Source organism: Rhincodon typus, chromosome 21, assembly GCF_021869965.1.
Source record: "Rhincodon typus isolate 14 chromosome 21, sRhiTyp1.1, whole genome shotgun sequence".
NCBI lineage: Eukaryota > Metazoa > Chordata > Chondrichthyes > Orectolobiformes > Rhincodontidae > Rhincodon > Rhincodon typus.
In genome coordinates this window covers 28,787,876-28,814,339 of record NC_063352.1, presented here as the reverse complement: position 1 = coordinate 28,814,339, position 26,464 = coordinate 28,787,876, and the positions used below count along the sequence as shown (strand labels likewise).

Sequence of the window (26,464 nt, the reverse complement as noted above, 5' to 3'; positions counted from 1 at the left end):
TAGAACCTGTTGCCTAATGAGAGTCAACATGTGTGGTGCTGTACCCCAATAAGAGTCTGGTGACTCTAGCCTCAATGAAGGTTCTTGGCTCGGGTAACTCAAATTAGAAAAAAGTACCTGGATTTTTTTTTATATATTTGGATTGGGAAGGGTTTTGGAAGTTATGCCCATCACATCTTGAAAGAGCTCAGAGACAGCTACAAGAGTTGTTGGATGTGGAAGCATCTTTTTTGAGGAAAGGCAGATATTGGTGGTCTGGGTCTTTGTCCACTGGTTAACAAAAACACAAATACAATACTAAAATACCTCCAACTTTCATTCCTTACACCCTCTCAGCCACTCCCCCACACAATGCCCATGCCCCTTAAATGCCAACTCCTGCCACCTCATGGCCTCCATTTACCGATATGTCCCTCTGTATGTTCCAAGTTATCTCATGGCTCCTCTAGCCTCCATGGTCACTAATATTCCCTAACCCAAACTATGCCTCTGTGGCCATCCATCATGGATTTAATAGTCCCTTTAAAGGCCAAGAGATTTAAATGACTTGACAGTTTGGCAGTTTCAATGAGATTTAAAGACATTTTACATATATTTATGTCTACTTTCAACAACCTCGAAAAGTACTTCACCACTCTCAAAGTAGATTTGAAGGATCAGCGGACTTTTGTTTTTAGCTTTATTGTCACATGTTCTCAATGAGTACAGTGAAAAGTTTATAAGTCGCCACTTACAGCACCATCTTAGGTACAAAAGTGCCTAGGTACAGCTTCTTGGAATGTTAGCTCTGCCTCCTCTCCACAGATGCTGCTAGACTGCTGATTTTCTCTAGCCATTTCTTTTTTAGTTCGTTTGAATCCATACTCTCGTGATAACCAGTGCCCCTTGAACCCATATGCCTCCGGAACCAGTGTCTCTGCAACCCCAATGAGTGTTTTAATACAGAAGCAGAAGACAATAATGCACAAAAAATTCAGAATGGGTACAGTGGGAAACATAATACAGTCAGAGAAGGATAAGTCTTTTTCTTACCTCCCAGCTATCTTCTTTCCTTTTGTATCTCAATTCGTATTCAAAATCATCTAAGTAATCGGTCTCATCATAAGCTATTTGCCAGGTGAAGTTGTACGATTCACACGGAGAGATACACGAGACATTCAGATTGAATGGTGGAAGAGGTTTTACTGTAGCAACAAAGATTTGTTTGACAAGTCTGAATTATGAAGTACAAAATGAACATTACTTACAGATCAGAAAGTCCTTACTGGGTCAGGATTGTGGAGCAGACATTGTAACTGCAATTGAGATTTTGTGAAGGCTCTATGTAGTCAAGTGAATTGACAAGGTTGATGCTGATAATGCAAAATCCTGGCTGTTAAATGAATAATGAAGAAGGAAAGTCATAGGAATATTTCTACCCAAAGTGTAACAGGGTTATAGAATTAGTTTCTGGAGTAAAACTTGAAGTGGAAAGAAATGGAATGAAGGTGCAGTAGGTTTGAAAGAGGGAGGATGATCAAGGAGTACAGTGAAAATGGTGTTAGTGTGATGAGATGTGATCACTAGGGAAAGACAAGGTCTGTACTTGGGCAATTATATTCCTGATAAGCTGGTACTAGTTCTGTTTGACTGAAACTTGTTTCAATTTACTCTTCATTCAAAGAAAACAACAGTTATTGAATTAAAATAATTAATTTCTATATGCATGTACAAGTAGTTTTACTCTATATTTAACAAGTGCTGGACCTTCTTAACTGTTTAATAAGGAAGTGCATTAGATAGCTATAGAGTAAGTCCACATTGAAAGGAAGTTCCTGAAAATCATGACTCTAAGTGAAACATAGGTTCCTATAAAAATTGGTAATGGTTAGCTCAGCTGGCTAGACAGCTGGTTTGAGATGCAGAGTGCTGCCAACAGCACCGATTCAATTCTGGACCAGCTGAGGTTATAATGAAGGATTCTCCTTCTGAACCTCTTTCCTCACCTGAGGTGTTGTGACCCTCAGGTTAAACCACCTGTGGTCAACCCTCTGTAATGAGAGAGCAGCCCAATGGTCTGGCAAGACTATGGCAAATTTAACTTTACCTATAAAAAACCAATGTTGAAGTCAGAGTAAGAACATTTGTTGTCTGTAAAGCAATGCACAAGTTATAAACATATAAATAAGGAACAAAAATCATACAATAATACAGTGCAGAAGAGGCCCTTCAGTCCATGCAGTCTGTACTGCCAAAAGTATAATACTACACACACAACCTTTTTAAAGGTTGTGAGGTTACCCACTTCAGCTACCATCCCACGCATGCACTCCAGATCCCTGCCACCCTCTGGATGAAAAAATGTTTTTGCTCAAATCCCCTCTAATCCTCCTGCCTTTCATTTTAAAGTTATGCCCCCCATTATTGATCCTTCAACAACTGTCCACTTTCAAATCTGTCAAAACCTCCAATACTCAAGCCTGCTCTACCATTCAATGGCTGATCTGATTTTAACCTCAACTCTACATTTCTCCGTATCTGTAACAATCTTTCAACCCCTTGGGAATCAAGAATTTATTTATTTCTGCCTTAAAAATATTTAAAAGATTCTCCATCCACTGCCTTTCGAAGAAGGGAATTCCAAAAACTCTCAGCTCTCAGAGAGAAAAAAATTGTTTCTTCACTTCTGTCTTACTTGGACAATGTCTTTTTTTCCTCAAAAAGCAACTCCCGCAAGGTGAACTACTGTACCATATGTATACAGCACTCTGTGTTCCTAGCTGAAATGACATGCAAAATACATCATATATATAAAATAAGTGCAATATATAAATAAAGACACACATAGCACGTAGTACTTTCAGATTGACCAGGCTCCTTCTGAGATTAGAGGTTGGTCCAGTATTGATAAATCATGGAACCCAGGATTTCTGTGAATATCAAGACTGGGTCAGGCCAGCCGCCGGGAGAAGAAGAGGAGACACTAGGGTTTAAAGCAAGAACAGGGGGCAGGTGGCAAGGCTGCAGTTGGAGGCAAGGGGACGCTGAAACGGAGCAACACTGGTGAGTAAAGATGGGAAGCAACACTTGCTGGGAGGATGAAAAAGCCTTTGGGTAGGAGGGAGGCAAGGCCAGAGTGCAAGGGTGGAAGGCAAAGCCAAGAAGGGAGGCAAGACCAAAAGGCAATGTCAGCTGGAGCCAGGCAGTGGATTAGGGCAAGAGTGGAAGCACAAGGGGAAAAATAATGCAGAGGAGCAAGACTGTGACCAAAATCACTGAAGTGAAACTGCAATGTTATGTTGATATCTTAAAACAAAACTATATTGAGCGAGTCAACATTAAGCATGAATTTACTGTAATCTGTCTCTAACTTGTGCAATAATTGCCTTGTGAGTGCTTGATAGAGCTGACTAAATGTGAAGAAGTTATTATTCCCCAACAGCAACATTGTTCCTTCAGATTTTGATTCTTGCAATGACCAAATCACACAGTTGTGATTCACACTTACTGTTTTGCGTTGTATCAAAGTAAGGACATGTTTCAATGCACTTTTCATCTCCTCTGTATTTTGCTTTGATGCTGATGGTGTAATTTTCAATTGTGATTCCCTCTTCTTGATAAAGTTTACACTTGTACTCAGTGAGACCCTTATCCCTATCAGAACAGGACATCAGGTCTAGATTACAGGAAATCTCCACATCCTCCCTAGAGTGGAAAATGGGAAGAAATAATACATGGTTTATTGTGTGGTTTAGGAATGTTACAATGAGCATGTGACTTAGGCCTGCAGATCAGCGAGTTTTGGGTACAATTCAAGTCAGTTGGAATCTCAAAAACAGAATGCTTTGGTTCTGGGACTGTGTACTCCAGAACCTGAAAACAATCCCTCAAGATGTTCCCCGATGGAAAGTATGTGGGCTTAGTGGAAAGGCAATCTCACCTCCGACAACATTTGCTGTCTAAACACATGCATGATGAATGACCAGTAAAGACAAGAACTTCAGTTTAATAGCATCTTTCATGACCAAAGTGCTATATCACAATCAAGTACTTTTGATGTCATCATTTTTGTAATGCAGAACAAATATCAGCCATGAAATGCACAGTATCACAGAATGAAAGTATGCACAGCAAGATCCCACAAACAGTGGTGATCTGATCATCAATTTTTGTGATATTATTTGAGGAACAAATATTGACAAAGTCACTAGGAGGTTTCTCCAGAACCAGTTTGGATAGTACATTTGTTTTTTTTAAATAATCATTTTTGTTCTGTCATAAAGAATAGAGCATTAGAAGAATTGTGCAGGCTGATTATGAACTTGCTTTGAGCTCTGTAAATTGTACTTCTGTATCCAGTAAGACCTAGCACTGAATTTTTCCAAAAGCAGGGATCTCCTTCCTGCCACTGGAAAGGTAATTGGGGAACTGACCACACGAGTGGACAGCTGCCTTGCAGCCAATTAAACTTCTGTGCAGCATGAGTTAGCTGGATGTGGAGCCTCCATCTGCCCTGATCTCAGGAGGAAGTCTCGCTGGTCAATAGCTCTCTAGTCCATGCCAAAGGAAACTTGGATTGTAACAAATCCTACAGAACAAAGTGCCTGGAGCCCAGGTGCAGGCTGCTTTAAGAGTTGGGTGTCAGCCGAGGACCAAATAAAACCACATGACCAAATGCAGTACAGCAGAAATAAGCTAGAGGGAGTGAAGATACATAATTATCTGTACCTGCAAGTTGTAGTCTTAGCTGTGAAATAAATCTACACAATATCTGCAAGTAAATTGAATCCTTGCGACTTAATTTGCGTTACTCACCAATGAACACAAGTAGTACAACAATTGAAATTACAAATTAAGAACAAGAATAGGCCACTTGGTTCCTCAACTCAACATTGTCCATCATTCAATGAGATCATGGATGATCCGATTACTCTACATTCCTACCTACTTCTGATATCCTTTCACTTCCTTGCTTATGAAGAATCTATGTCTTCCTTAAAAAAAATTCTCAAATACTCTGCTTCCACCACCTTTTCAGGATGACAGTTCCAAAGACACACAACCCTCCATATCCTTAACCCTTTCTTAAATGGGTAACCACTTACTTATAAAAAGTAACTCCTTGTTCTAGATTTGCTCACGAGAGGAATCATTTCCATATTCATCCTGTCAAGTCCCTGCAGATTTTATATCTTTCAACCAAGTCACCTCTTCCCCTCTGAACTCCGGTTGATACAATCTAGGCTGTCCAACCTTTCCTCTTAACACAACCCACCCATTTCTTAGGCTCATACACCTTTCTGAACTGAGTGTTACTGAAAAAAGACGTTTTATTGAAGCTTTTCATCTGGCATTCATCAGAATAATTTGCAAGAATACCAATTAAATGGAAAAACAATATTTATACTGCAAGAAAGAGAGTGCTGACATATTGACCAGCAGACTCTGATTGGTTAAGGTGTTGCCATGGGAAATGCCACAATTACTGATGATTTCCAGTTTTTTAAGACTATGTTGAAATTTTAAACCAGGCAGGTTGACTCTGATTGATCAGTGCATTGCCCTGAGAAAGGAACCAGCAAATGTCATTTATTTTGCTGAGGTGAAACAGGCACAGCCCGAAACGTCAGCCTTCCTGCTCCTATGATGCTGCTTGGCCCGCTGTGTTCATCCAGCTCTACACCTTGTTATCACAGTGTGTATGTACCTGTTCTTTGTCTGCAAGGAACAAATTTCTGTTAATAATAAATGCAGCTTCCAGTACATGCAAGTGCACCACACTATGATCCTGCAAATCCTAAATTTGTTGTTGGTGTAATTCTTTGTGCACTCAGGATTATCCAGGAAATGTTATCCAATTTCAGCATCATTTCTAAGGTTGGAAAATACATTATATATTTTGCGAGTGAACTAGTTGGGTACCTTGTTTGTTGCAAAGAGTCTAAGGGATATTCTCTTCGATACAATCCACCAGTCTTTGGGATGTACAGGCTACATACTTGGCATCGCATTGGCACTGAAATTTATATGCCACATTACTGACATGTGTGATAGACAGAATGCCTATTTGGCTTGATGGCAGCATTCTGTTAATACCAAACATCACTCATGTTGCTACCGTGTAGTAGCAGCCTGAAACATCTGTTGTTCAAACATTTGAGGAACTTTTCTCTGCTAGAATAATCTGAGGTAGACTAGGCATTTTCCAGGACCATGAGGGACTGCCTTAGGGCTTTTCATGAGTTTGCACAATGTACAATGAGAAATGATCTGCTCAGACTTCCTGTTATTGTGCAGGATGGTATTCAGGCACTCTACTTCAGCATCAAGCTCATGCCCTATTTGAGACTGCTAAAAAGGCCAAACTCTCAGCACACGGAATGATAGGAATCCCAAACGTATGCTGACTATGGAAAGAAGGTTTGCAGTCTGTCGTGGCAGAGAACCACCTGGCCAATTCCTCAACTAGGACATTGAGAAAAGGGAACTCATTTGACTGCACCATTTCAAACATGAATTTGAGGACATATTGGAGCCATTCAGACATGAAAGGGAATTCTTACATACAGCTGTGATTTCAAACATTACAAATGTATCGTTTACATATTTGAAATATACAATGGGTAGGAGCTTAGGTGACTGGCGAATCATATGAGAAACAGAATATTCCTTGCACTGTTTGCAACAAAATGATATTGACCATACCTAACTAGTCCACAATTGCAAAATTTGCAACACATTGTCCACCAATTAGACGACATTTGCTGAATACTCCTGTGTGCGTGAAGAAACATGCTAAGAAAAGATTTAGGATTGTCATTCAGGCTCAGAGTATGGTACACCTCTGTCTATTGGAAGATATATTAATTAATACACAGAGCCCTGTTCTTTGCAGACAGAAAGAACAAATATACACTGCCTGTTTCAACTCAAGAAATAGGTGACAGCCATTCACTGATTCATTTCACATGCTAATACCATGATCAATCATAGTCAACCTTTAAACAAAACCTGGCAGTTAACATCAATCATTAATTGTTGCATTCTCAATGGCAATACCTCTACCAATCAGAGTTTATTTGCCAACCAAACAGCATTCTCCTCTCATGCAGTATAATGATATTTTCCCCTTAAATTCATATTCTTGCCAATTGTCCTGATGAGTGCACGAAGAAAAGCTTCAACAAAATGTGTTTTTTCAGCAATACTCAATTTCTGTGCTACCAAATAACTATTTTCTGAATTGATTCCAATGCATTTACACCGTTCCTTAAACATTGAGACCCTTACGGTACTCAAGATGTGGTCTCAGCGATGCTGTGTATAACTGAAGCATAGCCTATACTATATACAGTTCCTCTTGTAATAAATGATAACAACCTGTTAACTTTGCTGTTTACCATTTCCTTTTTTCTTGCTGTATTCACATACTAGCACATACTGCCCTACAACACCCAGAACTCTTTGCATCTCAAAGCTCTGGAATCTCTCACCATTTAGATAATGCACTTTTTAAAGAAAAATTCTTCTTGCCAAAATGGACTAATTCACATTTTCCATCATATTACTCTATGCGCCAGATGTTTGCCTACTTACTTAAACTATTCATAGCCCTTTGTATTCTCCTTAATGTCCTCTTCACAACTCAATATCCTACCTATCTTTGTGTCATCAACAAACTTGGTAACATATTTGTACTCCCTTGATTGAAGTCATTTATATAAATTCTAAAAAGGTAAGGCCACACCACTGTTCCCTATGGCACATGTACATTTTGTTGAATTCATTTTATCTTGCCAAACAGAAAATTACCCATTTTTGCTTGCTTGCCATTTTCTGTTAGCTAATATATCTTTTATTCATGAGAATGTTCCCCTCTGAACCATGAACTTCTACTTTCCAATTTGCAATAACCTTTGAGACTGTACCTTAAAGTGCTATCTGGAAATCTAATTGTAGTACATCCTCTGGTTCCCCTTTGCCTACGGTGCACATTATTTCCTCAAAGAACTCTGAAAGATTAGTTGAACAGATTCAGCTTTCACAATACCATGTAGACTTTGCCTGATTAACTTGAATTTTTCAAAGTACCTTAATATAATGTCTTTAATAATAGCTTATATCATCTTCCCTATGACAGATGTTAAACTAACTGGTCTTTTCTTCTCCTGCTGGTCTCTCTTCCTTTTTCGATAAATGAGTTACATTCACAATTTTCCAATCTAACGGAACTTAACCCAAATCAAGGGAGCTTTGGAAAATTAAAACCAATACATCAACTACGTCATTAGCTTATTTATTTTAAGAACCTAGGATGAAGTCTATCAGGACCAAGAGCTATGTCACCTCATAGTTCCAAGGATTTACTCAGTATCACTTCCCTGGTGACAATATTTCCATTCCATTTCCTGATTTATAGCTATTTTCAGGATGTTACTTGTTTAGTGAAGACTGATGCAAAATACCTGTTTAATCCATCTTCCATCTTCTTATTTTCCGTTCTTAATTCCCAAAATACTCACTTTCTATAGGACCAACACTCACTTTGTTAATTCTTTTATTTTAAGTATTCACTGTAACCTTTATTATCTGTTTTTATACCTACAGCTCAGTTCCTCTCTTTATTCTTTTCCCCCCTTATTCACCTTTTAGAGGCAATGGTCTAGTGATATTATCACCAGACTGTTAGTCCAGGGACCCATATAATGTTCTTGGGAGCCAGGACCATGGTAGATGGTGGAATTTGAATTCAAGCTTTAGAAAGCTGGAATTACAAGTCTAACGGTGACAATGAATCCATTGTCAAATGTCGGAAAACCCCTACTGGTTCACCCATGTCATTTAGGGAAGGAAACTGCCATCCTTATCTGGTCTGGCCTACATGCAACTCCAAACCCACTGTAATGTGGTTGACTCTTAACTGCCCTCTGGGCAGTTAGGGATGGGCAATAAATGCTGGCCTAGCCAGTGATGCCCTTATCCCATGAATGAATAACAAAATGTTATTAGGTATTTTTGGGAGTCCCTCAGGAGGGCCAGGAGTGGAGGGGAGACATTGGGTGAGAGAAGTGGTTTGGGGCCAAAGTTGGAAGGAGTCACCGTGGAGGCAGACAGTAGAGAGTCAGAACTGGGAAAGGGGATCTACCTCTTTCCACCCAATGCACTGAACAGGCTAACCTGCCGTTTCTTACCCCCAACACTGTCTCTGACTTCCTTCCAGTAACTGAGAGATTGGGGCTGTGAAGTTGTTGCCAAGTTGGAGTTAGGTAGCAGGATGCACATCTACAGAGCTTTATGAGTTGCTCAACTGTTGAACCAGCAGCACGGACTGTGACATTCTGCTCCTAAACTTCAATCCAGGGCCTTCTGGTTCACACGTAGGACTGCTATCAATGAACCACCCGCGCTCTTTTGTTTGTATGGTGTAATGGTAAACTTCTTTGTCCACGGCAGACAGCTGATCTGACTTTTCCAAACAGGGGTGCTTTAAATAGTACATCACCACTTGACTACTGCCTGAATTATGGGCTCAAGTGTCGGTTAGCTTGGTCAGCTGGATGGCTGGTTTGCAATGTGGAATAATGCAGCACAGTGGCTCAGTGGTTAGCCTCACAGCGCCAGGGATCTGGGTTCAATTCCACCCTCGGGCGACTGTCTGTGTGGAGTTTGCACATTCTCCCCGTGTCTGCGTGGGTTTCCTCCGGGTACTCCGGTTTCCTCCCACAGTCCAAAGATGTGCAGGTTAGGTGGATTTGCCATGCTAAATTGCCATAGTGTCCAGGGATGTGTAGCTTAGGTGGGTTATAGGGGGATGGGTCTGGGTGGGATGCTCCAAGGGTCGGTGTGGACTTGTTGGGTCGAAGGGCCTGTTTCCACACTGTAGGGATTCTTTGATTCTATGAATACCATAGTGGGCTCAATCCACAAACTGGCTAAGGTTAACATAAAGGACTCTCCTTCTCAACCTCTCCCCTTTCTTGAGCTGTGATGATCCTCAGGTTAAACCACTACCAGTCATCTCTCTCTCATGAGACAGCAGCCCTATGGTCGGACAGTGGCGACTTTATAGGCTGAAGTCTTATGGGACTTGACCCTACAATTTTTTGGAGTCTGAGGCGAACGTACTACCCACTGAATCACGGTTTATAGTAGAGAGCTGCAGTAAATTCTGCTGGAAGCATTTGCAGACGGTATATTCAAATAGTAAGTGATAGGGATGGCAATAGCAAGATGGAAAGGGAAACTTACCTTCTTTTGCAAGTTCAACAGTATGAATATTTGAGTAATGAAATAACTCCCAATACTCAAAAAAAATCTCATAGTAATATAATTAGTTTGAACTAAGACATTTTTAAAACTGAACTGAGGAGACTGGAAATTCCCCAGGACCACAGAACTTTTAAAAAGATCATAAGCAGTTTTGTATTTTTAAGCCCAAACGTGTCAGTGGAATGTTTAGTGATGTCACTTTATTTGCACAATGCTACACTGGGACAAGTTTCTGTAACTTTTTTAAAACCAATGCTTCTCTAAGTAAGACTTATAAAATCGACTAGATGGAGAAAGGTGCATGGGCGGAGTGTGACTGTGCTGCGCTCTCTGCACCACAAGACATTAACTCTGCAAAGGCAGTACTTCAAGCACAGTTTGACATCTCAGGGGAAACCACAATATCAGAGCTCAAACCTCTAAATAGTCAGCCTGATTTCAAATATATTGACAGCTCAGTCTCGCTATTAGGCTTTCTGTATAGCTGGCAACAGCTTGTGTGTCCTTTTGACCTGTGTCCATCCACATATTCATCTGTTGTCTCTAGCTTTCTCTCACTACTCATCTCTGTCCCTTAATTATTCTGTTGCTCTCTGTCCATTCATTCCTCCTTTCTGTTTGTATTAGTCAGTGTGTCTACATATTTATCCGTCTATCCCCATCTTGATCCAACTGCTGCCTGGATTTTCACATGTGGTTTAGGTGTACAGAATTCTGAGCTCCACAAACCTTAAAAATGTCTGCCTGAATGTTAATATTTAGTCCAAGTGGTGGGCTACAGTAGGAGTCAGGCAGCAATCTTGCATGTAATGAGGAAGATGTCAGGTGCAGAGGGAAGCTGGGCAGAAGTCTTGCCTCAAGGCTCCGGTACTAAGTCCAAAATTCAAAAAGAAAGAATTAAACATCAAAAGTCCTTCTAGCTCTCACCATTCACACCCCAACACACTCCCCATGTCAATCAGTGCCTACACATTCCACCTGTACTAACCATCTATCACCCTTAGCCAGCCCATACTCCAGCACCCTCCCTCACAATCATTCATATCCTCCAAGGCAACCAATGGCCTGTACCTTTTGGCCTTTTGTAGCTCTTATGTCAGCCTGGTCGCAACCCATGACAATCCAGGGAGAACCTCAACAGGTCTGACAGCATCTGTGGAGAGTTAGTCTGCAGGTTCAGATCTTAAGAATTCATAGCAGACTTGAAATGTTAACTTGGTTTCTCTGCATAGATGTTGAAAGTTTAACCAGCATTCTCCAAATCTTTTTAAAACAGATTTCCAACATCCAGAATATTTTGCTTTGATTTATGACAATTCATGATCTCTATCTATCGACCATGCCAATTCTCCCAGTATTCACCACGGGAGGCATTCCTTCATTAACAAAACCTTCTAACAACAAACATCGGAATGTATAGTCCACTTCAAAGGGTCTATAAGCACTTATAGTCTACAATGTAACTGTGAAATAGCAGGCATCGCATCGATAATGGACAGTTATGAAATCAGTAATGCAGCTCTAATTCAATAACTGAACCCTTCAGGCTATGTTAACAAAGTGAAAAGACGAGCGATTAAAAAAAAACACTTCAGACCTTCTTTGCTTTTACAAATGTCTTCTACTTTTAAAAGCCTGACAGTTCCCTTTGACAGTGCTTCTGACAATTCTCACATTTTTATTGATTATTTTGACACCTTTGTTGATAATTACAATGAACTTGACAGAAAATGACTTTTTACATACATGCACTTTTTTACATACATTCATGCCTACTTTTAACAATTCCAAAAGGCAGTTTACCTCCCCAGAGGGAACCTGACCTCCCCGACATTCGACCTGGGACCATGTCCAAAGGCATACATTACCTCTCCAAAGATCTACCCTGACATTTCAAAGAAATGCACAAAGTTCAGACCTGCTTTTACCAAGTCTGCTCTGCATAGTTTAGGTATCTCACTCCTGAACTGTTAAAATCTGACTTGTGGGCGTATGGATTAGAAGCAGGAGTAGGATATTTGGCCCCATCAAGCCTGCTCCACCATTTCTTAAGATCAAACTAATCTTCAGCTACACTTTCCTGTCTAACCCAATGCTCTTTGAATCCATTTTTGCCAAAAATCTACCTACTGTTGCCTTAAAGTTATTCAATGACCCCACTTACAACACTCTCTTGCAAAGTGTTTCAAAGACTTACAACACTCAGAGAAAATATTCCTCTTTATCTGTCTTAAAAGAAGACCTCTAATTTTTCCACTTTGTTCCCTAGTTCTGTCATCAGTTGAATGAATCGTCTTTAAACTGCTTCTAAAAGCAGTTTGTTTCCTGAATTAAATCCTTTGTTAAACAAATGTGGACTCACTTATATGCTGTAGAACAGGATGAAAATATTCCTTGTTTATCTTCCATTCCTCTTGCAATATCATTCCACTTACCTTCCTACTCACTTAGAGTCATAGAGTCATACAGCATGGAAACAGGCCCTTTGGCCCAATCTGGTTTATGCTGACCTTGGTACCCACTCAGCTCATTCCAATTGCCTGCATTTGGTCCATATCCCTCTAAACTCTTCACATCCATGTATCTATCCAAATGTTTTTTAAATATTGCTATTGTACCTGCCTCAGCCACTTTCTCTGGCAGCCCATTCCACATACGCACCACTCTCTGCGTGAAGAAGTTGCCCCTCAGGTCCTTCTGAAATCTTTCCTATTCACCTTAAACCTATGCCCTCTAGTTTTCAATTCCCCATCCCTGGGAAAAAGACTATATGCATTCATCCTATCTATGCCCCTCATGATTCTATACACCTCAATAAGGTCACCCCTCATTCTCCTATGTTCCAAGGAATAAAGTCCTCTCCTGGCCAACCTTTCCCAATAACACAGGCCTACTAGTCCTGGCAATATCCTCATAAATCTTCTTTGCACAATTTCCAGTTTAACTATGTCTTTCCAAGAACAGGGTGACCAAAACTGTACACAATACTCCAAAGTACAGCTCCACCAACAACTTATACAACTGTAACATAACATTCCAAATCCTACACTCAATGCCTCGACTGTTCAAGGCCAGGATGCAAAATGTCTTCTTCACTACCCTGTCTACCTGTGACACCACTTTCAATGAACTATGTACTTGTATTCCTAGGTCCCTCTGTTCCACAACACTCCTCAGGACCTTACCATTTACTGTGTAAGTCCTACCTTGGTTTGACTTTTCAAAGTGCAACATCTCAGACTTATCTGTATTAAATGGCATTTGCCAATCCTCAGCCCATTTCCCCATCTGATCAAGATCCCTCTGCAAGTTTTGATAACCTTCTTCTCTATCAATGATACCTCCTAATTTTGTATCATCCACAAACTTACTAATCATGCCTTGTACATTCACATCCAGATCATTTATGTAAATAACAAAGGTCCCAGCACTGACCCCTGTGGCACACCACTAGTCACAGGCCTCGAGTCTGAGAATCTTCAACCATCACCCTCTGCTTCCTACCATTGAGCCAATTTTGAATCCAATTAGCTAGCTCTCCCTGGATCCCATGCGACCTAACCTTCATGCCATGCAGAACCTTGTCAAAGGCCTTACTAAAGTCCATATGAACAACATCCACTGCCCTACCCTCATCTATCCTCTTGGTTAGCTCTTCGAAAAGCTCTAAAAGATTTGTCAGACATGACTTGCCACACACAAATCCACGCTGACTATCCCTAATCAGACTTGACTATCCAAATGTTGGTTAATCTTGTTCCTCAATATCCTCTCCAATAACTTGCCTACAACTGAAATCAGGCCCACTGGCCTGTAGTTCCCTGGCTTCTCTTTGCTACCTTTCTTAAACAATGGAACAACATTAGCCACCCTCCAGTCTTTTGGAACTTCACCAGTGGCTAAAGATGAAGCAGAAATCTCTGCAAGGGCCTCTGCAATTTCTTCCCTAGCGTCCCACAATGTCTGAGGATAGCCTTGATCAGGCCCAGGGGATTTATCCATCTTACTGCGCTTTAAGGCTGCAAACACCTCCTCTCTAGTAATATGTATGCGGTCCAAAACATCCCCATTTGTTTCCCTTATTTCCTTAGCATCCATGATTCTCTCCTCAGTAAACACTGAGGAGAAATATTCATTAAAAATCTCCGTCATCTCCTGTGGCTCCTCACATAGTCAGCCATGCTGATCTTTAATGGGATCTATTCTCTCCCTAGCCAACCTCTTACTCTTAAAATAGAACCTCTTGGGATTATCTTTAACCTTATCTGCCAGATCCATCTCATACCCTGATTTCCCTCTTAAGTGTGCTCCTACACTTTTTATAGTCATCTTGGGATTCACTTGAGCCTGATAGCTCAAACCCAATGTATGCCTTCTTTTCCCTGACCAGAGCCTCAATATCCCTCGTCAGCCAGGGATCCCTAAACTTGCCAGCTTGTCCCTGGACTCTTGCTATCACACTTCTAAAAGCCTCCCATTTGCCAGTCATTCCTTTTCCTTCAAACAGGCCCACCCAATTGACCTCTGCTAGATCCTGCCCTATGGCCCCAAAATTGGCCCTGATCCAGTTTAGCAACTTAACCTGTGGACCTGTCCTAACTTTTTCCATAACTATGTTAAAACTAAGAGAGTTATGGTCACTGGACCCAAGTGCTCTCCGACTGACACTTCAGTCACTTGCCCGACAGGAGGTCCAGTGTTGCACCCTCCTGAGTAGGGCCCTCTATATATTGATTTAGGAAACGTTATTGGACACATTTGACAAATCCCACCCTGTCCGGGCCTTTTACACTCTGGGTGGCCCAGTCAATATAGGGGAAATAAAAATCTCCAACCAATACTACTCTACTATTCCCCCAGGTATCTGCAATCTCTCTACACATCTGCTCCTCTAGTACCCGTTGGCTATTTGGGGTCTATAATATAGTCCCAACAGAGTGACCATCCCCTCATGTTTCTGGGTTCTAACCATATGGCCTCATTTGATGACCCCATAAGAATATCCTCTCTAAGCATTGTTGTAATGTCCTCCCTTATCAAAAAGGCAACTACCCTCCTTGCTTACTTGTACTTCTGTCACACCTGTAGTTTCAGCATTCTGGAACATTGAGCTGCCAGTACTGCCCTTCTCTCAGCCATCTTTCTGTTATGGCTATAATATCCCAGACCCCAGACCCAATCCATGCTCTGAGCTCATCTGCCTTACCAGTCAGGCTTTGTGCATTGAAATAAATGCACGTTAAACAGAAGTCTTTTCCCTCCCTTTACTGTGCCCCTGGCTATCCTGAATAGTAAACTTGCTCTCGATACATAATGTGTTTTCCCCTGACTTCTTGATGGCCCCTCTCTTATTCAGAGTCCCAGCCCCCTGGCAAACTAGTTTAAACCCTCCCGGGTAACACTAGAAAATCTCCCTGTGAGGATATTAGACCCCCTCTGGTTCAAGTGCAACCCATCCCTCTTGTACAGGTCACCTCTACCCCAGAAGAGATCCCAATGATCCAAGAACTGAAAACCCTGCCCCCTACACCAGCTCCTCAGCCACACATTCATCTGGCCTATCTTTCTAATTCTATCCTCACTGGCGCATAACACTGGGAGTAATCCGGAGATCAATACCCTTGAGGTCCTCCTTTCTAACTTCTTACCTAGCTCCCTATACTCATTTCGCAGGACCCCATCCCTTTGTCTACCTATCTCATTTGTACCGATGTGCACAATGATCTCTGGCTGTTCACTCTCCCCCTTCAGAATGTTCGACAATCGCTCAGATACCCTTGACTCTGGCACCCGTTCTGAGGAAGGGTCACCAGACCCGAAACGTTAACTCTGTTTTTTCCCTTCATAGATGCTGCCAGACCTGCTGAGCTTTTCCAGCAACTTTGTTTTTGTCCTCCTCATAGACCCTCTTTTTTTCAGTCAGAGGAGGAGGGAGGGTGGGAAACACCAATGTAGTGTTTGATCCATGTGGCAGGATACCCAGATCCTGTGTACCTCAGGGTCCTACAATCTCTCTCTCTTTAACCAATATGCTACTTTCCTATTCTTCCTGCCGAAGTGGACAAATTCACATTTTTCCACATTTGGCACCATTTACTAAAGTTTTGTTGACTCACTTATTCTATCCACATCCCTTTGTCCACAGGCCTTATGTCCTGCTCGCAGCTTACTTTACTACCTATCTTTGTATCATCAGCAAGTTTAGCAACTGTACACTGGTTCCTTCACCCAGGTAAGGCTTGTGTGGAGGCATCTGATGATTTAAAAGTCTAGCTGCCTCTGTGAAATGCACATGTATGAAATATGAGCTGGCCTACCTCATGAAAATGATAAGTTACATGCTGTAGGGTACAAGGGAAGACTTGTGATTTCTGGGCCCATTGTCTAATTTAGCCACAATGGAGGGGATCTCCATCACCTCTCTGTTGTAGTGAAAAATCCAAGCCTTGGTGTCACTGCTTCCTGCTTTACCTCAGCTACTCCCCTGCCTTGCAGCCTGGGTGATGTCCTCAGCCTTTCACCTAGTGCCCTATTGCAGTAGTTTTCAATTGATGTTCTGCAGCACCATGACAAGGTGAAATGTGTGCTGCAAAATTTTTGAGAAGCAGTGCCTCTTTACTTATGCATCAAGGCTGTGTCCATGGTTCTGATCTCCTCTGGAGCCTCAATGTCTATGACTGAAGATAGTATCAGCTGCCACCAGGTGCCCGTATTGAAAAGCCTCCAGAGCTCTGCATGCACAGACTTCTGAGAGTGCACTTGCGTAAGAGATTTGGCACCACTCATGTACAGGAGAAGGGAAACCTGCTCAGTTACGCAGCCTGCCCGCACATGCACAGGGCCAAACATCTGGCCTGAGATGTGCAAAGATGAAGGACCATATCTCCGGGATGAGAAGAAACTGCACATGCACAGCCAGGAGGTATGCAATTAAAATGGCTGCTGATCTGGCAAGCTGTCTGCTCATGTTTCCATGTTAGCATGATTTTAAAATTAATATTTTTGGATTTTTGTTTTACTCATGCCACTGATCTAAGTCTTACATTCTAACAAAATATAATGAGTTCCTTGTCATAAGAGGCAACTCCTCTGCTAATTCAGAAGATGAAACATCTCAACCCAAAGATAAAACAGCAAGAACTATTCAGAAATAGTTTAACGAGAGCTATCTGGCAGAGATGAAGGCTGAGCAACAGAATTTACTGCTACAGACTGAGGTGCTATAGTTATTGGGGCAGGGAGTAAGGTTCTGTCCCATGCTCATGAGCTTTGGTGAAAACTGACAGTTTTCAACAACGCATAAACTGCTTTTATAAAGAGTTACTATCTGATGATTGTTGGTGGTAAATCTCACGGACATTTTCCACCAAATACTAAAGATGCAGGGAAAAATGAGATGATCTTGACCGTCACAGATAAACTTCAAGATTTCAGGTTAGAACTGGGACTTTGGCAAGAGACAGTCACAGTCGGTTCACTTGGGATGTTTCCACCAGCTTTAAAAGCAGCAGATGTAACTATCAAGATGTACAGCCTCATATTCAAACACCTCAAAGCATTTCAAGAGAAGTTCAAATTCTACTTCCCCTCAAAAATATGGAAGACTATGACTCGACACATGATCTGTTAGTTCACGGTCTTCTGATTTATCACAAAAACTGATGGTAAAATAAGAAGAGGAATACACATAGTTACAAATGGACCACACATTGAAGCTGAAGTTTGGAGAGATGGCTTTGTATGAATTTTGGCTGACTGCAGCACATAATTATCTGATGATCCCTCACCGGACAATAGCTGTATTCTTGCCATTTGCAACCATATGTACGTCTGCGAGGAAGCATTTTCAACACTGTCATACATGATAAACAACAAGAGGGAGTGCTTTTCACTGGAGCAAGATTTGTGGGTGGCCCTCCCATCAATCCTGGATCTGCTTGCTCTACACACACCAGCCCAGATTTCCCACTCATCCAGTAAATTGCAATTTACTCAACAATTGTGTTTTACTGTGATTCATTGTTCATGAATAATTGAGTTGAGCAGGTTTTGAAAATATGCCTGTACTCACAATTGAAGGCAGTATGATTTTGCCAGCGGATTTGAAACATTAATGCTTTTTATCCTTCTTTTTTTGTTGTATGTGCTATTTTGCAAACCACTCTAGTAAGGCCATAACCAGAGTAAATTAAAATAAATGTGATGTTAATGAACAACCAATTCAGCTGAAAAATGTGGGTGTCCCATGGAATTGTATATTCCATTGAAATGTGCCGTGATATTGAAAAGGTTGGCAACAACTGCCATACCGGACTGCTGATCCTCTGATGCCCTGTGGGTTGTTTATCTGGAGCCGTGTGAGGCTGGTTGCCCATCCCTTCACGCTGAACTGGACTGTGGCTGTAACCTGGTCTCCTATGGGACAGTGCCCATACTCTGGTGGTGTTCTGCATTATGTCTTAGCCTTTCACTCATGTCTAGCACTGTGCTATATGGTTCTTCCACTAGTTTTTTGCATTCTGCAACTGGACCTTTCTCCTGATGTCTAGCACTTTGGGTCTGGGCCTATTCCCTGGTCCCTTACTGTGGAACCACGTGAAACTGGACCCTTGCTCTAGTGCCCTGCCATATGAGAGTGGGACTTTCCACCTGGTGCCTTGCACCCTGGGGTTTGGGTTTTCACCTGATTCCTATGTGGGGCCCTTCCCATTCCTTGATAACCTGTGGAACTGAGCCCTTCCCCTGTTGGCCTGCCCTGGAGGTAGTTGGTGTTTCCTCTGGTACCAATCCTGTTGGATTGAGTTATTGTCTGGTGTCTGTCCCTTAAATGGTGTCCTGAATTATAGAACTGTGCTCTTCTGTTACGTTCCAGAAAATTGCTGCCTGTTGTTCTGCCTTCGATACTGGGCTACATCACTAGTACCCTTACACTGGTGCACTATCCTTTGTCTCTGGCCCTTCCCCTTGGTGCTTTGCTATATTAGGTCCTTCCTCTGGTGTTTCATCTTTGAAACTAGGACCTTCCTCTGCTGCCCTTTGAAAGTGGGTGCACTGTGGGGCTGAGCCTTTCACCTGGAAAAATGAGTTTGATGGAATGAATGGCGGTACACAGTCTGCGTGAATGCAAGTTCAAAGATATTGAACTCACAATGAAATTTAATAAGCAGTTCAATTAGCAGCTTATGGCTGTGGGAGTCTATTGCTATGAAAAGGTTTGCTGCAGCCTTGATTTAATCATCAGAACGGATGCAGGTGAATGATATGTAAGTGTGCAAATTAATAGCTAGTAATGGCCCTCTTGTGGCGCAGTGGTAGCATCCCTAACCCTGGACTGGAAGGCCCAGGTTCAAACCCTACCTGTCCAGAAGTGTGTAATAATAATTCCGAATGGGTTGATTAGGAAAAATAGGTTAAGTAAAAATAAATCTAGTGATGAGGCTCTTGTGGCTCAGTGATAATGTCCTTACCTCTGAGCTAAGAGACTAGGTTCATATCCCAACTGCTGCAGAGATGTGTAATAAAATCTCTGAACAGGCTGCTTAGGAGGGGAAAAAAAATCCAACAGCCAGTCATGCAAGATCAAATGCTGTAACAGCCAGTAGAGTAAAAGTATGCTATGAAACAATGAATTACAAAACTATAATTAATGTGAGAGCAAGTGATATAACAATAAGCAACACAAGTGTGTGCCATCTGACAGTGAGTGATGTAGAAGAAAATGAGCAAATAGAAGTGAATGATGCAATAGCAAGTGGTATAATACTGAATGGTATAATGGTGGCGAAATAGGGAATGAGCTATCAGTATGTAATGTGTAAGATTTTTTTGCCTACTTTAATATTTGCTCCACAACACCAAAGATGTGACTGCTGTGAGAGGGAATAATTCTATACTTACGATACTGCAGTAAGTTGGTATGAAACTCCAGGCTCATGTGGGACTGGAACTTTCCAGATGCATGTTATGTGCTCCAAGTAGTCGGTGACACAGGTTAGACCACCACAACCTGTAGCTTTGAAGAAATGATTGGAAGAAGTTATTATTCGGGAGTTAATTTCCATTCACCTTTGAATTTATTGACTCTTATTGAGATACAGATTTCTCCTTCCACTAACACCACAGATATTGAGGATCCATTGCTATTTGTGAGAGATTGTTATGCGTATGATGGCTGCTGCATTTGCCAACATGACAACACCCACTGCAAAAATCAACTCATTGTGTTTGAGAGACCCAAGAAGATAAGGGCTTCCTTTATGCAAATAAAATATTTCATTCAAATTAACTTTTCTCTGTAAATGTCATGAGCAGCATATGAACCTGTTGTCTAAATATCTTCTTCAAGTGTGGGGCTCAAGTGCTGGCAGTACCATCCACCTCCCACATTGAATAGTGCTCCCTCAAGCAGCAATCTAGGTCCTCAACCGTGACTAAGGTGTATTACTATCCTGTTAAATTCATCATTCCCTTATCTATGTGAAAGATGATTTACTAGCAGCTCCTCAGTGTCAGGATGATAACATTTTACAGCACAGAAAGAGGCCATTCGGCCCATCATACCTGTATTGAATCTCTGAAATACATATCCACTTATTCCCATTGCTTTGTCCTTTCCCCAGTTGGCCCATTACACCTGTAAAGTCTCTTTGAAAATGGATGCCTTAACAGCATTTGCTACTTTTTCACACCGCGCCTGCCTGGATAACCTAGGATCCTTTATGCTTTAGAAAAACTGACTTATTAACATGTCCTCCATCCGTTATAAATGTATGTACCTGACCCCATCGTTCTTTGCTCTTTTAGGCTTTTAGTATTTGGCACATCTTTCATCTTATTTACATTTCACACTGCATTAAATTTTATGTGCCTTCTACATTTCCTATCAAACATTTATCCCTCCACTAATGTTAATCAAGCATGATCTGGTCCATTATCCCATTGCCAATGTGGGAGTTTTGTGTGAAAATTGGTTGTTGTGATTGCCTGCAAAACAATGATGAATACATTTCAATAGTACTTAATTGGCTGTGAAGTGCTTTGGGACAAGTTGAAAATGTTGATGATGCTGTATAAGTACAAAATATTTATTTCTTTATCCATCTAATCTTCAGTTAACCATGTCCTTTATTCTTCTGCTACCTGCAGGTTTCATTTATACTCACTCTAGCCCACATCCAGGTCATTTACCTTTATTGAGATGAGCAATCATCCCAACTCAGACCCTTGAGCAACACTATCCTTAATATCTTCCAGTCTGAAAAACATTAGTTACTATTATTTGCTGTCCTCAAACTTACATCCTATCCTTGCTGCCAAAGTTCCTTCGATAATATTATACAACTTGTTTTTAACAAGTGTCTAAGGTGATACATCAGAAGCTTTTACCCATATACCTCCATCTCACAAACACAGTCTTCATATCCCTCAACCATATCTGTTGATCTTCTCCCTGAATCCCTTAGCTCTGATGGCTACCTTCTCCTCATATCCGCAATCTCATTCTCACCTTTCTGAAGAGACAGAGGAACAAATAATCTTTTGACTTAACTCGCTTCTCTGATAACATATGCTGATTGCTTATCCTCGCATGAAAATGTCCCCAGACTTTCTTAACTCAAATCATGTGACACAGTGAATAAATAAATGAAGTGATTTAGAGACTGAAGTACAATTGACAGGTTAGTATTGCTTATATATAAAATAACAAATATCAAGAATGAGCCATGGGCTGGAATCAAAGTGAGGAATTTGGATAGTTTATATGTAGCAAAATGTCTAACCAGTTGTGAGTCACTGGTGGGAATATGATCAAGGAGTTCAGGAATTTCTATTTTGAATAATGATACCTAGAAGTGAGTTACAGGCTGGAATATAATCAGATAGTTTGGGAACAGGTACAGGATTAAATATTGAATGATATCCAAGAATGAGTTAAGAATGAAAAGAGGAAATTGTGTGATTTTTACATAGCAACAGATTCTCAGGAATGAAGTGCAAGCTGAAATATAATGGAGAGGTTTGGGAGTTTGCTGGGGGCACAGTTACCCAGGAATGAGTTGCAGACTGGAATAAGATTGAGATGAGGTGTTTATGTATAGAGCAATTAATTTGCAGAGTGAATTAAAGGTGGAACTGTGTTTGGGGTGGTGTTGGGCTTTACATTTGGAATAATAACCAGATGGAATCCAGTTGAGTGGTTTGACAGGGGCTTATATGAAGGATAGTGTATCAAAATGAGTCACACGATACACTTTTAATAGACAGTTGGATAAGCTGTGATTGGTGATGTTGGTACTAATATGTGTGAAATGGAACAGGCTAGCTAGATGATTGTAAAACTGGCATCTAAGGGTGGGCACAGTATATTATTTTCAGAATATTAACTACTATTGTTTGTAAAAGAAAAAAAGTGCTGAGTATAATTGATTGAAGAGCATTAACCAGAGTAAAAATGTGATTCTTATTTTCAGTTGGAGCACAAACACTGGTGCATTTTTTCATTGTGTGATGAATTTAATGCTGATGGTAGAGTTAGTACATGTTGTTCTTACAAAAACCATCACCCAGTGATAACAGAAGGCAAGATTCCAAAAATTACAGTGGTTTGATTGTTAATTGTATAAATTGAGGTTATGTGAATACAGGGAGTCATTCATTGGATATAAAGAGACAGGTCTGTCACTGACATGGGTTGTAAGATTATTATCTATACATTTGTAATGTTTAACTTTCTGAATAAATCTAAGACTAAGTAAGGATTGGCTCCTAGTCTCCTCTTTCAACTGTTGTCAGAAGTTTAAGACAAGAATTACATCCACAGTATGTTGATTTTATTTCCCTCAGAGGTTTAATATTAGTTACCACTCTATTCTCTCCCACAACCATGTTTGTGGGTCTCCTGGAGGGACGCTCAGACTCCTATATGTTTCATGCAGGACAGCCCCATAATTGGAAGATCCAATCACATTGTTGCCATGAGCACTCCTCATGGACCTATTAAAATCTCCCCACCAGTGACAGGATAGCACCAATGGAAATTCAATCCAAAATGACATTTGTCTAAACTTACTGCATTGTGCCCATCTGCACAGTAGAAGGAGGGGGACTATGGCCAGCAGGGAAGTCCAGGGACAGCTCATTATGGGAACTTCCTGTGGAGGAAAAGCACAATGTTTAATATCATGGTCATCTGTTTGTGAATTACAAATCAGTCACAACGCCACATCATCAGACAATGACTAAAGGTAATGAAACCATACACACACAAGATGCTTATGAAGCAGCATGAGGCAGCAACACTTGGACACCAGTAGACAGCATAAAATTTGCAAGCAGGCACAATAGCAGCAAGACAATATGATTTTGACTGTGAGTTGCCTGGAATGGAGAGGGGTGGGGATAGAGTTTATTGAGGACGCATGTGCACATTCACATACTGATACAGTGATGTGTAATACAGAGTGGGACAAGCTGTGTACAGATGCTAGTGGAACTAGAAATGAACAGGCTGTGTGAATGATGGTAAAACTGGTATCGAAGAGTGGGATGTGCTCTGTGTGATAATGCTGGAGCAGCTGGTATCTAAGAATGGGACAGTCTGTGTGTGTAGTTGACATGTAGTTGGTATCTGGGAATGAGATGGGTTATGTGGGGTAATAGAAGAGCTGGTTTCTGAAAATGGAACAATCTGTGTTTGTAATAAGGGGATTGGTATTCATGAGTGGGACAGATTATGGAGCTGGTTACTCTGGATGTTTATGTCCACTGTCAATGTTTGCCACCCTCTAATAAGATTGTCTATCATTGTCAATGATCTTCCTTATAAACTACCTCAACACAGCACAATATAGAATTGATAGTTGAGTAATTATCATTGCCTAGTTGTGTGAGCATGTCAGAGTGTCTCTGTCACTTGTAGTGGAAGAAGCCATCCGGGGCCTCTGCTATTTGTCCAACTTACCGACAATAATAATCGAATCACGTTGTTGGGACTGAATCGACGTATAAACTGTTTACAGATGAAACCTGCCAATTTAAGCAAATTGCTCTCCAATGTCACAAAGTGATCCAATCTTATCCTTTCCTGGACACTTTTTTTAAAAAAAACTCCCAGGTCGTCCGTGCACAAAGTGCATTCCTCAACAGCAAGCGGAAAGGCCTTTCGGCCTGTCGTATCCGCGCCTATCGTTGAGCATCTTCTAATTCCATTTTACTCCATTTGGTCCGCAGCCGTGTAAACTATGCCGATTCTCGGTTTCGATTAAAGAAACCAAATCAAATTAATCTCTTTCCCTGACCTCTAATGCGATCCTAGCTATTCTCCCAGTTTTCCTTGGATCCCACTAGGGCTCTGAACTGAACGTTCATGACTCAATCTATAAATCCTGCATGTTTCGGCGGTAATGTATCAGTTTGAATTTCTCTAGCCTGTCTCACCCTTACAATCGCCCTCAGAAAACTCAACTTTGGTGCCAACACAACCAGTGCTTACTGAATTACCTATGGATCTTCGCCAATTTTGTTGGCGTTCACTCACCCGTGTTCCTTTATTTGGGAGGGGGGGAGGTGGAATTCAATCGGCTTTGTTGGGTATCGGAGATTGAGAAGTTTTTGTACAGAAAAATCTTTAGTATCATAGCTGATTAAAGCGTTACAGGACTCGTGCAGAATGTTTACATAGCAGCCTGTAACAACTCAGCTGGTCGGATCAAGGGGCTGAAAGCAGGAATTACAGTGGCTCTGAAAACAAAACCACTGTAATCTCTGGTCGTTGCGGTGAGGAGCCGAACTGGAATTAAAACCACATCCCAGCTCCTCAGAAACACTCACCAGATTCCGGATCCGTCTTTAGCAGCCAGTGAGACAGCAAATGGTGCCTCACTTTTTCAGTCCGTTTTTTGGCGGCAGATTGCAATTCCAGAGGCATCTGTATGAGTCGCTAGAACCTCCAGTTGGATGTTGCTGATGCCGAATGGCCATAATCTCGCCCGGCAAAGTGTGAGAGCAAGGAGACAGGTCAGGTAGCAGAGCTAGGGGACAGCAGCTGAAGCCCCTCCTTTTACATTTCAGACTGTACACTACAGTACAGACATGGAACATTCAACTAATTCTTACAGATCATTGACGTCACCTGTCATAGATTGATCAAAGGTCAGGATGTGGTTAAAGGTTTAAAAATGAGAAGCTGAGTGTCACAGGCCGGGTCATGTCATCATCATCATCTTCATGAATGCATGGCACTGGGCTGAAAGAGTTGGATTTGAGAAGTTGTGGCACTTCAAATAAATGTCACGTTGAATGAAACACTGTTAATTTGCTACTTATCGCCTTCCATTGATAATAAAATCAATCTACACAGAAAGAAAATGGGAGAGATCTGGCTGAAACGTTGGTACCATTTCCATTTTTGTTTAAATCTTTTAGAAAACTTCAAGAAGCCTCATCCAGGTTGAACCGTTAATGTCAATGTGAAAACTGAAAGGATTGCCAATCTGCGCACAGCATGATCCCACAAGCACCAGCAATGTGAAGAGCGAGTTAACCTACTTTGTTTTTAGTGGGTGTTGATTGAGGGAGGACGGGTGGGCACTTTAATGCCGCGAGCCTCAACAAACTGTCGGCACACAGACTCAAAGAATTATCTTTATGAAGCCACCAACAGCCGTGAAACGACCCCTCCCCCACAAGGAAGCCTGTGCAGAGAAGACGTTTAACGTTCTCCGTGTTGTAACTGTAGTGCAGTGAGTTAAAACAGGAACTGCTGCACCTGGGTGAAAATAAGCAACAAAATAACTTGTTGCATTGAACCATGAAGTATGATGCCAGTAATGTTTACAGTAACATTTACAGTATTTACTCAAAACTCGATTAAGGGCTGCTTGTTGAATCCAATAAAGTCCGCCCCTCACTGAAAGCGCTTTCGGATAAGTTGAATGTGAAAGGCCCAGCGGGAACTTCATTCATTCCCCCAATTTTCGATCAGTGGATGCACCGCGCGGCATAATGTGACACAGACAGAACCCAGGAAAGTCCCAAGCTTCCTCCTTGTTAATTCATCTCAGTCCAGATGGTAAGAAAGGAGGAGGAGGAACTTTCACTCGGGGAGAATGGGGATAAAAGAACCCAGAATCCAGTCAGAGATAGTAGGAACTGCAGATGCTGGAGAATCTGAGATCACAAGGTATAGAGCTGGATGAACACAGCAGGCCAAGCAGCA

General features: G+C 41.4%; 2 protein-coding genes across 2 annotated transcripts in view; both read right to left on the bottom strand.

The window, feature by feature from the left end:
- LOC109922225 (interleukin-21 receptor-like) overlaps nucleotides 1-25,326 on the bottom strand; it is a 64,592-nt gene extending 39,266 nt beyond the window's left edge. The window contains exons 1-5 of the mRNA XM_048609280.1: nucleotides 25,078-25,326; nucleotides 23,318-23,399; nucleotides 20,146-20,260; nucleotides 3,488-3,684; nucleotides 1,033-1,184 (exon numbers count right to left, since the gene is read on the bottom strand). Coding sequence (XP_048465237.1) covers nucleotides 1,033-1,184; nucleotides 3,488-3,684; nucleotides 20,146-20,260; nucleotides 23,318-23,387 — 534 coding nt within the window. The 5' untranslated portion in view covers nucleotides 23,388-23,399; nucleotides 25,078-25,326. The remainder of the gene's footprint in view (nucleotides 1-1,032; nucleotides 1,185-3,487; nucleotides 3,685-20,145; nucleotides 20,261-23,317; nucleotides 23,400-25,077) is intronic.
- LOC109937342 (interleukin-4 receptor subunit alpha-like) overlaps nucleotides 1-26,464 on the bottom strand; it is a 277,396-nt gene that overhangs the window by 149,637 nt on the left and 101,295 nt on the right. The window lies entirely within an intron of this gene.